The 15301-nt window shown below is 31.9% G+C and overlaps 1 protein-coding gene across 1 annotated transcript; it reads left to right on the top strand.

The window, feature by feature from the left end:
* Nucleotides 1-5442: 5442 nt before the first annotated feature.
* Nucleotides 5443-12158, top strand: TAF15 (TBP-associated factor 15). Its single transcript, XM_020359007.3, has 8 exons — nucleotides 5443-5640; nucleotides 6108-6273; nucleotides 6622-6977; nucleotides 7085-7270; nucleotides 8370-8453; nucleotides 10745-10823; nucleotides 10897-11023; nucleotides 11613-12158. Exons 2-8 carry the CDS (start codon nucleotides 6154-6156, stop codon nucleotides 11813-11815), a joined length of 1155 nt encoding a protein of 384 aa, XP_020214596.1. The 5' UTR covers nucleotides 5443-5640; nucleotides 6108-6153; the 3' UTR covers nucleotides 11816-12158.
* The last annotated feature ends 3143 nt before the right edge of the window (nucleotides 12159-15301 follow it).

Genomic DNA, 15301 nt, shown 5'->3' with positions numbered 1-15301 from the left:
ACAATGACTTAATGAGGGTGTGAGTGTTGTTTCATTCATTTTATTTGTTTCCACTTGTAGATTTTCCCCTTTTTCATGTCCTAACACCTAACAAACAATCACAGAGCATGGAAGATTAAAGTCAAAGGCAATTTCATTATTTCAATTTTTTTGGAACGTCAGTCACATGTCAACTTATTCCTTTCTTTCGGTAGCACCCAAACCCGGTGGTTCCAAACCAACAAATCTTGCTCTAATTTCCTTAACTACAACACAAGCTTTTCCATCCCCTCACTTCATCGTGAAATGTTTCAATTTCATTACCCCTTGATTCAATATTAGTGTTGCACGAGTCATGCCCAACATCCCTAACCAATTTGCCACCACCATCGTCGACAAAGGTGAATATAAAGCTACAACGAGAATTATAAGTTAAACTAGAAACATGATAGTGTTGTTTAATTATTTTTTTGGTTCAATGACCATGTAATATTTATTTTATCCAATTATCTCTCGTGCCCTTAATTATGTAATTTCAACATTTTTTGTTGGTCACATTAGTGATGGATCCATAAACTTTATATAGTGGAGTAATATTTATTTATATATTTGTTATATTAAAAATTTTACATATAACTTTTAAAAATATAAATATATCATAATTATTTTTTACAAACTTTATATCTACGATTACAGTTAAAGATAAAAATAAATTAGGTTAAATTAGATTATATTATAATTTAGTAGGTTTGAATCTAATTTTTTTAAAAAAATTCTTATCCTAAATATGACTTATTTATTTATCATAAACATTTTTTAAATGTTTGGTTAGAAATACAATGCCAAAAACCCACTTTATAATAATTTAACACTAATAAAAATATAAAAATAAATATGTTAAATTTTATAAAAATCAAGTTTAATTTATTTATGATATAAACATATTTTTAATATCTAATATAAATTTTTAGATGATAACTTATTTGAAAATATATTTTATATTAAAAATTCTTAATAGAACATAAATCTTCCACTAGTTTTTTTTTTTAATTAACGTATATAATAAATAAAAAATACAAAAAATAAACATGTATGCTACAAATTTTATTTTATCAAAAATTAATTTTTTTAATATATTAAATTATATATATGAGTATTAATATATATATATATATATTATAATTAAACTCTTTGATTTTTTTTGACAAATATCAAACAAATAAATATCTTTTTTAAATTTATATTTTATACATACGGTAATTTAAATATATATATTTATTTTATTAAAATATAATTATTATTATTTTAAATATATTATTTTTTAATAAAAAATATGTATATATGTATCAAATGATAGTGGGGGCAAGTGCCCCCACAATTCTATATGTGGATCCGTCAATGGGTGACATGTTAGTATATATAGCTGTCAAAATAGGTAGCTCGACCATATGGGCCGGTCCACCTTGATTCACTTTAAAAACGGATCAATTCGACTCGACATATTTTTAATTTTCTAAAAATTTTATTGGCCCGACCCGGCCTACCACGGGTTGGTGGGTTGAACGGGTCAGCCCATCAATCCACCAAAAAAAATTACTAACAAAATTAAAATTTCAAATTAACTATAAATTAACATAATAATCATAAAATTAGCATAATTAATAGTCATAAGTCATAATTCATCATACAAAATTAAATACAAATTATGATAAAAGTCCAAAATAAAAAATTTCAATGTCCCATTATACACAATTAATTATAAATCATAATCAAAATTTTAATTTAAAAAAAAGGTGGGCTGGTGGGCTGACCGGCCCACCATGGGTTCAACCAGGGTGGATTGGGTGAAAGTGGGCTGAGTTGAAATATACCCACTTACTATAAGATTTTTATTTATTTTGGTCCGACCCGACCTATTTTCAAGGTAGGTCAGGTTGATCCACGGGCCACGACCCATTTTGACAGTTTTACATGTTAGTTTAACTTGAACTTAAACAAGTTGAATTAATTTGAGTTAAAAACAAAAAAAAAATTACAAACCCAAAATAACTTAACCTGATTTTGACAGACTTGAGACTATTCAATTTCAGTTTAATTTTAAATTAAACTCGAATCAAATTGATCCATATTCACCCTTATAATAAACTATAAATATTGAAATTATAAATACTTAAAGTACAAGATAAGAATAAAAATAAATTTATCAAACTTTACAAAAGCCAGATTTTACATGTATATATGGCATTATAAACTTCTGAAAAAAAATATGATATTATAAACCTATTCTTAAGGCACAATCTAACCTCCATGATAATTTATTTAAACATTTTTTTGACGACACTTTCTGTAACGACCCAGCTGGTCATCACACATCGCATAGTACACTAGAAACACCATACAGAAAGGAACAAGTGTATACATATAGGGTCTATAATATATACATATACAAGGTCTAAGTCTGGATAGAGTTAAAGCGTACAAAAAAAATACATCAAATGCTACTACATCAAGTAGCTAAGACAACAAAACATCCTATAGTATAACAGCTCCATCTACCAGCTGCAGACTCACCACCAGCTACCAGCCTATCCCTGCTCTGCTCCCATACATAGTATGATCATTGCAGTCCAAACACCATGGAAACAACAAAGGGTAAGTTAGTGAAAAGAAATCATCATACATATATAGCAATATGAATGGTAAACAACTACAGCTATCAGCACATCAATCAGCTTATACTACACCACAACAATTCAGCAATATCAGCACTGCATAACAAAAATAACAGCACCACTCTAGTGGCTATACCAGCATCGCATAGCGGCAATAACAACACCGACTTAGCAGTTATAACAGCACCACAATAGTGGCTAATAACAGCACCGACATAACGGCAATAACAGCACCACAATAGTGGCTAATAACAACACCGACATAGCGGCAATAACAACACCGACTTAGCGTCTATAACAACATACAGCTCAACATTATATAGCACAGCTAAACAGCTCACAGCACAGCACAACAAATCAGCATACAGCACGACTAAGTAGTATTAAACACAACTTACTACTCACAACTTAGCTCATCATTCTAAAGCACAACAATATTATAAATCAGCATTTAAAATCATCAATAACAACACAGCTCGGCACAAGAATATACATCTATTATAGCTTAACATCATCTTTCAGCATTAACATCTAGTCAACACAGCATATTCATCAATTTCAGTTTAATTCAGTATAAAACAACATCTATCAACAATTTCAGCAAGGTTTAACAACTATCAACATCTAAATCATCATCATCATACGCGCCCGGCGCACATGGTCGCGCCCGGCGTGGCACAACCAGAGAGCACCAGGGGCCATCGCGCCCGGCACAAGAATACTCGTGCCCGGCGTGACCCAACCAGAGAGCCAAAGGCTCTCACGCGCCTGGCGCAATTCAGCTTTGCGCCCAGCGCATGCCCAGGCAGAGACTCCAAGGAGTCTCACGCGCCCAGCGTGGGGAAGGCAGAGACCTACCAAGGTCTCGCGCCCAGCGCAATTCGTATTGCGCCCAGCGCAATTCGTATTGCGCCCAGCGCCCTCTTGGCAGAGACTCCCAAGGAGTCTCCGCGCCCAGCTCAACAATGGTGGCGCCCAGCGCAGCACCAGAAAACCCAAAACATGGCACAACTGATATCGCGCCCGGCGCAGTCCAAGTCACGCCCGGCGTGGGCCATCTAGAGGCTTCCATTCTCAAGCTCGCCCGGCGCACCCACCTTTGCGCCATGCGGGCTTGCCTAAATGGAGCCCCCTGGTGGTCACGCGCCCGGCGCGAAGAACAACGCCCAGCGCGAGGTTCAGCAGCAACACTCCATTTTCGAAAAAACTTCACCAGATCCTGCGAAAACAGCTAGAAAACCAGCATGCAATCCAGCCAAAAGTTCCCATTTTCATCAACCGTCAATAAAAACGCCTCATTTTCAACATGCAATCACAATTTCAAGAAAACCCCAAATTTTCCAAAAACCCCGAAAACCCGTTTTCATCAAAACGGCTCATCAATCATCAAAAAATCAACCACTCAATGAGTTTATGAACTCATTTCCAACAAAATCAGCCAAAGAACTAGCTTCCCTTACCTCGGTACGAGATTCCGAGCTCCGGGAAGAAAACAAGCTCAATAGAGGAGGAGAAATGGACGGAGAAAAGAAACGGGGAAGGAAAACAACACCTACTTAGCACCAACTCCTAATCAGCTCCTTAAATTCAAAGTCACCACAAGAAAAAATGAGAACAGAGTCGGCAAAAAGGAAGAAGAAAGTGAGAGAGATGAGAGTGAGACTTGAGAGAGAGTAAGAGTGGGGTGGAAACGTGGAGGAGAAAAAGGAAGGGGCCTCACACTTTCCACTAGATAAAAGTTATAAATAGAACACAAAATTTTCATATAAGCTAACTTTTTAAATATATACATGATAACAATAAAATCGATATAATAATTATACTAAAAAATATCATTTATATTTACTAAAACAAAGCTGACACATTAGATTTAAAAGTTTTTTCTTTTTTACAGCGGAAACTTTACATTTTTAACCAAACAAACTTTAAAAAAGTTTGTGCTTAATTTATTTATTAAAAATGTCTAACCAAATACTGCGTATGATATATGTTAATAAAATTCCATTTACAACCAATTTATACTTTTCTTATATAGGATTTATGATTAAATAAGAGTTAAATATGTTTTTAATTTTTATAAAAAATAAATTCTAATTTTAATCTTTATAAGAAAATCATTTATTATTTATCTTTTTAAAATACAAAATTATTAAATTTAATATATTTTTGGGTACCATAGAATATTTAGTATTTACTATTATTATATGACAATTGTTAGAATGTTAGCTATTTATATATTTGTCACAAGACTGTGTCACAAGACTGCATCATCCAAGTGACACTCAATTATCTATCATACAATATAATGTTAGCATGAGTCACATCTAATTTTTTTATATATAAATTGTTAACATAAAAATTATTTATTTATCCTAAAATAAGCATTAGAACAAAATATAATACGTTAAATTTTATTGAAACAAAAAAATATATAAAAATAAAAAAATGAATTCAAAATTTAGAATAATGACTAATATATAGTTTTGATAAAATTAAATTCACTCATACTAAAGGCATATTTAATGTTTATTTTATTTTTAACAAACAAACTTTTACAAAAGTACGTGCCTAATTTATTTATTAAAATACTTAATATATTGGATATAATATAGGTTAGGTCATAAATTTCTCCAGAGAGGAGTCTAACAATTTTTACTTTCATGAGGCAGGATACATGATCGAATAATCCTTTTTATTCATTTTTTTTTTTACTTTTAACAAAATATTTTTTAAAAAAATACTTTACCTTAATTATAACCAAGATAATTTTACAAAATTTTCATCGTTCAAAATGAAGAAGTGCTATCCGACCCGTATTGTTGTGGAAAAAAAAAGGTATTAAGGATTGGCATCGGAAGAGAGGAAGAAGAACAGTGCGGAGAGTGGAGACGGAGTGAGGAGAAGCGATAAATCACAGATCTATTCAACAACACACCAACAACTCTTTCTATCCGATATCAACCTCCTCCGATTTCGATTTCGATTTCGGGTAGCATTTCACTCTTTTATCCTTTATCTCTATTCTCCCAATTGTTGTTATGTTTCTTCGGTTTTTGGTTTTTTTATAACTCGGAACAGACTTTGATTTTTTTCAATTTAAAAACTGACCTATGATGTTTCGAGCTTGTGCACTGTACGGCTCCGTTTAGGCGCTGTTCTACTCTATAAACTTGTTATGTCTCTTCTCCTGTGATTTCTGCCCTAATTAATTTCATGATTTTCATCGCAATGGCTCAATTTGCCTCTTAGAACCAGATGGTTATAAGTAATTTGTGTTATCTCTGAATGTTCGTATTTGTTGTTGAACCTCCTAGAATAATCTTGCTTAGGACTGTAAATTGTGATAGTTTTGTGTTTTCCTCAGAGATTAATTAATCACTGGTCTGATTTCTGTCTTCACTTGTGTGTGAGTGGGGTGTGCATTTGTGTGTCTTCATTTGCCTTGTTCCTTTTCAGAGCTCTGGTGGTTTTGGTTGCTTCTGTTTCATGAGATTAAGGCCCCATGGCAACCCATCCTGGAAAACATGCTCCTTCAAATGGGTCTGTCTATGTATGCAACTTGCCCTATGGGACTGACGACAATATGCTGGCTGAATATTTTGGCACCATTGGAGTAATAAAGGTACGTTGTTTGCATTATGCATGATAATTATTCAAAATAATGCTATTTTATTGTCAAAATTTATTTTCTACTGTAGAAAAGATCAGAAATCTTTTGAGAAACATAAATACTGACATAATTTTTACCTGCATCGGTTTGGAATCTTTATACATTATGTTTGTATGTTAAAAGTGATTATTTGAATGAAATTTTATTTTTTTATCCATGGAAAATGAGGTTTATTTGTTTTTTGTATGAACACTAAAATGAACAATAGTTTCTAATTTTCAATTAATGATTGTTTTGTTGATTTCTGCATTTCTCTCCACTTAATATTGTTCCGTTCCTTTTACAATTTATGCTTTGCAGAAAGATAAACGTACAGGGAGGCCAAAAATATGGTTATATCGAGACAAAGAGACTAATGAACCAAAGGGAGATGCTACCGTAACTTATGAGGATCCACATGCTGCTGTAGCTGCTGTTGAATGGTTTAACAACAAAGATTTTCATGGCAGTACAATTGGGGTTTTTATAGCAGAGTCAAAAAACAAGGATGACCAAACATATAATTCAGTTGTAGAACCAGAAGTTGCTGGTAATGTTGGTGGACTAGAGGGAAATACCAAGGATGTTAATGGTGGTAGTGGAAGAGGTAGAGGTCAAATTGATACTTCAGGCAAAGCATGGCAACAAGAGGGCGATTGGTTGTGTCCGAATACAAGGTCTGTGATATGAAATTGGTGAGCAGCTCTTTCTTGCTCTTGTGACTTCTTCAGTCGTTTTAGATGATTTGGTGTAGAGAGAATAACATGTTTTCTTCTCATAGCAGTTGCTCCAATGTGAACTTTGCTTTTCGTGGTGCGTGTAATCGCTGTGGAACTGCTCGTCCTGCTGGTGCTTCTGGAGTTTCAGGGGCTGGTGGCCGTGGCAAAGGACGTGCTGGACAAGAAGCAGGGGGTGTTGGCCGACCTGTTGCTGGAGGACTCTTTGGTCCCAATGATTGGCCTTGTCCAATGTATGATTGTGTTGCATTGTCCTTGTTCTCTTTTTTTCTTCTCTGTATGATTTCTTTATACTTATAAATTTACAAAATGTGCTGCTTAGCTACATTAATTGGAACACCTCTTGTTATATAATAATATAATATTTTGAAGAAGTGTTGACAAATAATTTAAAATATCAGTAAATTGATGTTTGAATGTGAGATGCATGTTTACATGTTTGTCATATACAAACACAACATATATATGCATGAGTAAAGATGGTTCAAACAAGAGTTACTGCTTCGTGTTTAATTGATGCCAATTCATAAAAATTCCTGCTTTTGTATGTTTGTATGGTTGGCTGCATGGGTTTGTTAAACATTTGTGGTAAATTGCTCATATTCACCTTTGTGTATAATCCTGATTGTATTATCTTTGCCTTAACTATAAATTTTGGCACATTCCAGCCAAATATATCTTCCCATTCTGTGCTATTCAAATAGTCTCTGAATTTTAATGGAACCCAACAACCATCATGTGACTGAGTGTAACTCTGGTGGTTTTTCTTAACTTGAGTCACATGGTTCTGTTACAACCTATGGACAATATAATTTTAAAAGGCTGTTAGTAATAAGATGATAGATTTGAAGTTTGACTTGGGATTTTATTTGAAAATAATCACTGTGGTGAACTCTAATAATTTCTTTGACTCTTGTGATCCATCCCTGGGTTTAGGCATAGCCCCTGCACTTCATGAATCTCTTCTTCCTCTGTGTCTTCCACCCTTGTGGTGATTGATTTTGCTTTTTCACACATTTTAATTTCAGTTGTTTCAATAATATGCGGCAAGATTGCATACTTTTGTGATTAGGAGTATATTATAAGGTGGCTATGGTTTATATGGAATTATTTTCCTGTTCCATTCCATCACCACTTTTTGTTTTACTGTTTACTAAGTTTTTTTTTTTTTCCATTTCTTGTGAGTCATGCTTTACTATACACTTGGTCCAAGGTAGTTATACCTGACTTTCAACTTGCAGATCATGTGCACACTTTTGTGGTCTATGCAGAATTTCTAAAATAAAAATTTAATGAAATTAATTGCCTTTCTCATATTCTTTTTTTGCTTAGGTGTGGCAATATCAATTGGGCAAAGCGGACTAAATGCAATATTTGCAATACAAATAAGCCTGGGCATAATGAAGGTGGTGTAAGGTATCATATTTGATTCTTTTTCTACATTCTATTGCTAGTTAAGTACATAGTGGTGCCCAGCCATTCCTGATGCAGGTATACTGAGAAAATTCATTTTTGTTCGAGTAAACGAATAAATCATTTAAACACTTGCTCTGTATATTGCATTTGTAAAAAATGAATGCAAACCAACTTAAAAGCTGTAAACTGCCTATTTGGAAAAGGAAAATATAGGGACTGTTTGACTCTTGAACTGATATTTTTTTCTTGTTGGTTCAATTATAACAAAAATGAAACACGGGCTTATTATAAGAAAAGAAAAATCAAATGTCATGTGGGAAGCCCACTGTCCATCATGGTAGAGATACTTGCTTTCATATTTGATTCAAATTGTTTGTTTTTGCCAGCTTTCTAAAAGAGCTTCGGAAAAATAAGCAATTTTTAATATGTAAAAAAACTAAATCAGACATGCATGTCATATTGCGCTAATTATACTTGTATGCAATATATTATTATACATAAAAAATATCATGCAGCATGTACCAAATGTAATTGATCTGTCTCTTAATATGTCATTCCAACATTGCCCATGTGATTTTGCACTTTTTAATCCAGTCAGAATTAAGAAATTGATTTTTAGAGGGCTAGTATATCTATATAAAATGTTGATTTCAAATGCTGTATATTTGTTATATATTTCTAATCAATTCAAAACCTCACCTAACAATTTGTGTGTGTGACGTGTTTGACAAATTGAATAATCATTAGATGCTACCTTGCATGATTAGACATCTATGGTTGTCTTGTAGCTTAGTTTGTATATCAGTACCCATGGGGCAAGGAATGAATTTTGGCATCATGTTTTTGTCTTCATTAATAAGCACCAAATCACCATTTTTTTTTCCAAATAGAAATCTAGCTTGAACGTCATTCATGAAAATATTAACAAAGATGTTTTTCACCATGGTAGTAAGTATCGTAGGAATCGCGATTCGTATCGTACGATACGATACGATTCCGTGCTTCAGCGATTCGAATCGCATGGTGTATCGTTTTTGATCCTGAATCGTTTTCGAATCGTTTGTATCGGGTTTAGAATCGGAAAATCGCGATTCTGGAAGGTCTCGCACGATTCTGGGAAGAAACGGGTCGCGTCCAAAACCGGGTCGGGTCATGCGCGACCCGGTTCTGAAAACCCTAAAAAAAATGATTTTTTTTAAATAAAAAAAGACGAAACTGAGACAGAAAATGCCGATACCCATTCCTGTACATGACCCACTTAGTGGGTTTCACTTTTAGTGGTCCCTTTGTCTCGTCCAGGTTCGCAGCTTCGTTTGGATGGCTGTTTGGATTGCTGTTCTTCGTGTTAGTGGTCCACTTGTTGCTGAGTTTATGCAGCAACAACACTAATATTTTTTTTGGGTGGCTATATTGCTGATTAGAGTAGCAAACAGTCCCTTGTATATGTATATATTTAGCAACAACAATGATTTTTTTGGAGGCTTTGTTGTTGAACTGTACAGTCATTTCTTTTGGCTTTGAGACTGTTATTATTTGTATAATTCTATCTTTGTTTGTATTTTGAAGCTTATATATTACTATATATTTATGTATGACTTCATTTTGTCTGTTTCTTTATATTAAAATGTGCTTAGAGTGCTTTTATATGTCTTGTATGCATATATATACACTATGTTTTTATTGATCACGAATCTTACGATTCACGATACGATTCGATTCACGATTCAAAAAATAAGCTTTCCGATACATTATGTGTATCTCGATTCAACTACCATGTTTTTCACTATTATTTCACAGCATAAAGCACCTTGTTGCAATCAAATGTCAGCAAAGCCTTTTAATGATGATTATTCCCTTTCTCTTTGCATGCTAGGAAATGTGTGGGTGTGTTTGTGGTCTGTTTCCTCAAGTCTTTTTTTGTAAAATGTATTGCATTTTGTTTTATGGGAAATACCATAAAGTATTTCATTTTGGGAGGCCGGGAGAATTTCAATTCCACTCATGAAGTCTTGGCAATCAAACTTTCAGTTATAAAATTTACTTAAGTCTACATACATTGTTAATCGAGTTAGTATTTGGTTTAATTAATCATGGATTAACTATCACTTTTCATTTTGGTTTCAATTTTGAAAATGTTGGATTTCCTTGATCATAAACTCATAATTGCCCCCTTCATTTTTCATATGTTAAAGTTAAAGCTTAATTTAGTTTCTGTTTTTACCATTCACAATTTCTTTTCTTTTTCAATGAAAATGTTACTGAGGTTGCTTGATCTTTCTGTAATTAAACAGAGGAGGACGAGGTGGAGGTTACAAAGAGCTTGATGAAGAGGAAATAGAAGAAACTAGGCGTCGTAGGAGGGAAGCTGAAGTAAGTTTGATTAAAAATCAGATCACACGTTATATATACTACCTTTGTCTCATAATCTGTTTTTCATTGTCAGGATGATGGAGAGTTGTATGATGAATTTGGAAATTTAAAGAAAAAATTCCGTGCCAAAACACAGCAAGCTGAAGCTGCACGTGGAATTCCTGGTGCAGGGCGTGCTGGTTGGGAGGTTGAAGAACTAGGTATTGTTGCATATCTAGAATGATATCATCTAAGTATTTATTACAGAGGAAGCTGAAACCTTAGAAGTGCTTCTTGAGCTAGTCAAGCCCCCTAGCTCCGCACCGATCCATTATTTAGTCGGTGGGATGATCATTTTCAAATAGTTACATTTTCTCTTGGAACTAGAATCATGATTGCATATCATAACTTATTTCCCTTTTGTTCTTTTTCACTAGTTCTTTTCAGCATTCATGATCTATAGCCTTAATTCAGCTTGTTGATTGTCTTACTTTTTACTTTCTAACCCTGCATGCTATCAAACTGGTTATTGGTTGTCTTGGTGTATTTATTTATTTAGTGGTCGATTGTCCTACTCAAGTTTCAAGGTTAAATTATATTGAACTGGCTATTGTTGTTGGAGTACATTTATGAAGGTTAATATGGTATTGCCTTGTTTGTTTAGCTCTTTTGGTTAATGAGGAATTGTAGATATGCACACTACTGAGGATATATTTATTGACATCATCATTTGACGTGTTTGTATGAAATTATGAATTGGTTGGACCTGCAGTAACCAAGCTATTCTGTAATAATACCTATCTATGGCAGGGATAGACAGGGATGCTAGAGAAAGTAGAGACAGAGGGAGGGATCGTAATGATGGGGATAGCAGGAACAGAGAGCGAGGCGAAAAAGATAGGCAAAGCAGTTGGAATAGAGAGAGGGAGAGGGGAAGAGATCGAGACTGGGATTATGTTGATCGTGACAGAGATTATGGGCGAGACCGGGACCGAAGTAGACACCGTTATTGAAAGTAGCAGCAAGAGTGAGTGCATTCTACTATGCTGTGTTGGCCTTTTGTGGAAGGATTTCAATTGCTTTGAATTAAATCCTTAAATTTGGAGATCAACTTTCTGCACTCTGATTAATATGCCCATTTTACTTGGCATGGACCTTTTGTACAACCTACGATATTTTTTGCGTCTACTATTCACAAGGACAAGTTTTTGTTTGAGAATAGTTTAAACCATTAGTTGTCTTCAGCTAATTTCTTGTGTTAGTTGAATGGAGCGCGAATGATAGTATTACAAGACGATAATCTTGAAGGCTGACTATTATTTTTGTTGCAATTTGCAATTGAGTGTTTCAGTGTTCTTTGCTTGATTGGGAATCCCAAGGGCATTCTATTGTCAGAGCCAGTCAGTCTCGGAATATTTGAATAAATGGAAATAAAAAAATATTTTATTTAATAAATTCCCCTTATTTAGTTCAATAGAAGGGTGCAAAGAAAAAATTAAAATGATTAAAGGATGATTTCAGGATTCTTTGCTGAACGACAAAAGGTGAAGCTGAGTATGTAAAGGGTAATTTGGACCTTTAGTTTTTGACCTCCCGTGGTGGCACACTACTTGCAGGTGGAGAAGAGACGAGAAACCAGTGGAACCCACTGTGACTCCTTACTCCATGATTTCTTTCCCGTTACTGTGCTAAACCTAAGTTTTTGTTGTTTCTTTCTCCCTTCAATAATAATGTATTAGGAAAAAAGAAATGCTTCACGTATTTAATTACTATAAATATTTTATTAGTATATATCAGATCAATCTTCCCCAGCACCAGTGTTGGAGCTTTAAAAATAATAAAAATTATAATATATATAGTTTAAAAGTAATATTTTTAGGTAATTTTAAATATTTAATAATGATATTTAAATATTAATTATTATTTTTTAAATAATTATCTTTTAAAATATTAAACATTTTCAAGGCCTTGTATTTTGTATGTTTTACCTTGCTATATTTTTATTTTAAGTTAATGGTATTTTTCATATCATAAAATTGGAGTTTTTGGTTTTGTCCTTGCATTCAAAACTCTCACCTTGTTCTTGTATTTTATAAACACTTAAACTTGCATCCTTAAAATGGCTAACTTTCATCTCAAAAGAGTTTATGAGTGGATATATTTACAAAATGCAGGAAAAGTGAAGGTTTTAAAAAGTCAAGAATAATTTTTTTTTTTGACAATTTATGAGGATGATAAAATCATTAACACATTATTTTTCTATTTTATTAATAATACTAAGTTTTTTTTTACGACTTTTATACTTTTGTCTGGTGTTAAATAAAAAAATGAAAAATTCTCTATAATTTTTTGTGTGTGTAAAATACTCAAATCTTTTTAGTCCTGTATTTATAATTTTTAAAATTTTTCAGTCATTATCTATTTTTTTTTTATTTTGTGTTAACGTGACATGTATTTATAATTTTTTTAACCTTTTATCTAAGATTAAATTTATTTTGTTAGAGTTATTAATTCGTTTTATCCTTCCAAAAAATTCTTATATCAAAACGAACAACGTTAAAATAAATAACAGAAACTAAATCAATTAAAAAAGAGCATTACTACAGCCTCCCACCGAAAAAATCGAAACATGTTCCAAATGTTTAAAATATTTATATTGTTTAATAAATTTATTATAAAATAATTATTTCATTTATATTTTATAATTTAAAATAATTTTTTAAGGTTTCGGAAGAATTTTCGGAATACAATTCGGAAAGATCCAGAATTTTTCATAAAAAAAAACTGTAAAGAGACTAAAAAAAATGTGGCTAAAATCCTATTTTGGTCCTTATATTAATTGTTTGTTTCAATTTAGTTTCACTTTTATTTTTCGTTTTAATTTGGTCCTAAACTAATTAATTGGTTTCAATTTAGTCCCAAATTAATTAATTGGTTTCAATGTGGGACTTCCGTCCAAATTATTTAAACGGAGTTAACTTTTAGCCACGTGGATGCATACGTGGATGCCACGTGGATGACAATTTTTTTGAAAACACCTGGACCTGGAACGGCCCGTTCTGAAACCAGAACGGGCCGTTCTGGTTGCACTTTTGGTGTGTTAATCTTGCAATTGAAACGGGCCGTTCCAGATGCAAAAAATTAACACACCATCAGTGCAGCAGAACGGGCCGTTCTGAATCCAGAACGGCCCGTTCCAAAACTGAGAATAGAATACTCTTGACTTAATTGTGTTTTTGACCTCTCAAGTATTATAATTATGCAATTTTGATTCCTAAGGTTTTAATTGAATAATTTCAGTCCTTAAAAGATTACAGTTGTGTAATTTTAGTCTCACAATTTTTAATTGAACAATTTTAATCTCTCAAATATCATAATTGTGCAATTTTAGTCATTCTCATTAAAAATTTAATAATTTTAAAATTTTAATATATATATATATATAATGTTTTAAAACTATATAATTGTTTGCTTATTTAAATTAACGTATATTATAATTTTTTTTAATGTAACAAATAATATATATTTATTATTACTAAATAAATAAAATTTATATATTATTAGTATCTTAATATTACTGATAAATAAATATCAATAATATTTTTACTATATTTATAAATAAACTAATAATTTGATAAATATAACTTGTTATATATTAATATACTTTTACAAAAATATAAATATATAAGATCGTATATATATTTCTAATTAATATACTTATATTTTTGTAAAAGTATATTAATATATAACAAGTTATATTTATCAAATTATTAATTTATCTATAAATATATTAATAATATTATTGATATAATATAAAAAATTATAATATACGTTAATTTGAATAGATAAATAATTGTTTAATTTTAAAACATTATATATATATATTAAAATTATTAATTTTTAATGGAAGAAACTAAAATCGTACTATTATGATATTTGAGGGACTAAAATTGTTCAATTAAAAATTGAAGGACCAAAATCGCGCAATTGCAATTCTTTAAAGACTAAATTACCCAATTAAAATCTTGGGGATCAAAACTACACAATTGTAATACTTGAGAGATAAAAATGCAATTAAATAGAGTAATAATTTTTTCTTTTTCTCTTTTTGTTTGAAGAAATATTTAAGTATCACTTTATAATTTTTTGTAACTTATTTAAAATTAGAGGAATAAAATGATAAAAATTAATAAGATAAACATAATAAAAAAATATTAATATATTTATTTTATTAGATATAATAACATAATTAAAATATAATTAATAATATATATTTTATAGAAATATTAATATTTTATATATAAAAAAAAGGATGAAACCGGAACGGGCCGTTCTGTTGCACTTTTGTGTGTTAATTTTACACCTGAAACGGACTGTTTCGGATGCAAAATTAACATACTAAAAGTGGAACCAGAACGGGCCGTTTCGGTTTCAGAACGGGCCGTCCAGTGTCCAGGTGTTTTAAAAAAAAATTGTCATCCACGTGGCATCCACGAAGC

This window comes from Cajanus cajan, chromosome 8 (genome assembly GCF_000230855.2).
Source record: "Cajanus cajan strain Asha chromosome 8, NIPB_CcT2T_4, whole genome shotgun sequence".
Taxonomy (NCBI): Eukaryota; Viridiplantae; Streptophyta; class Magnoliopsida; order Fabales; family Fabaceae; genus Cajanus; species Cajanus cajan.
The sequence above is the reverse complement of the archived record's forward strand: the minus strand, read 5'-3'. Positions and strand labels throughout refer to the sequence as shown.

What these genes read in the sequence shown, in the direction of transcription:
- TAF15 (XM_020359007.3), top strand. Translation starts at nt 6,154, where the DNA reads ATGGCAACCCATCCTGGAAAACATGCTCCTTCAAATGGGTCTGTCTAT. An exon ending in TGGTTGTGTCCGAATACAAG is followed by an intron (nt 6,978 to 7,084) that starts GTCTGTGATATG and finishes TTCTCATAGCAG; the next exon opens with TTGCTCCAATGTGAACTTTG. An exon ending in CATAATGAAGGTGGTGTAAG is followed by an intron (nt 8,454 to 10,744) that starts GTATCATATTTG and finishes GTAATTAAACAG; the next exon opens with AGGAGGACGAGGTGGAGGTT.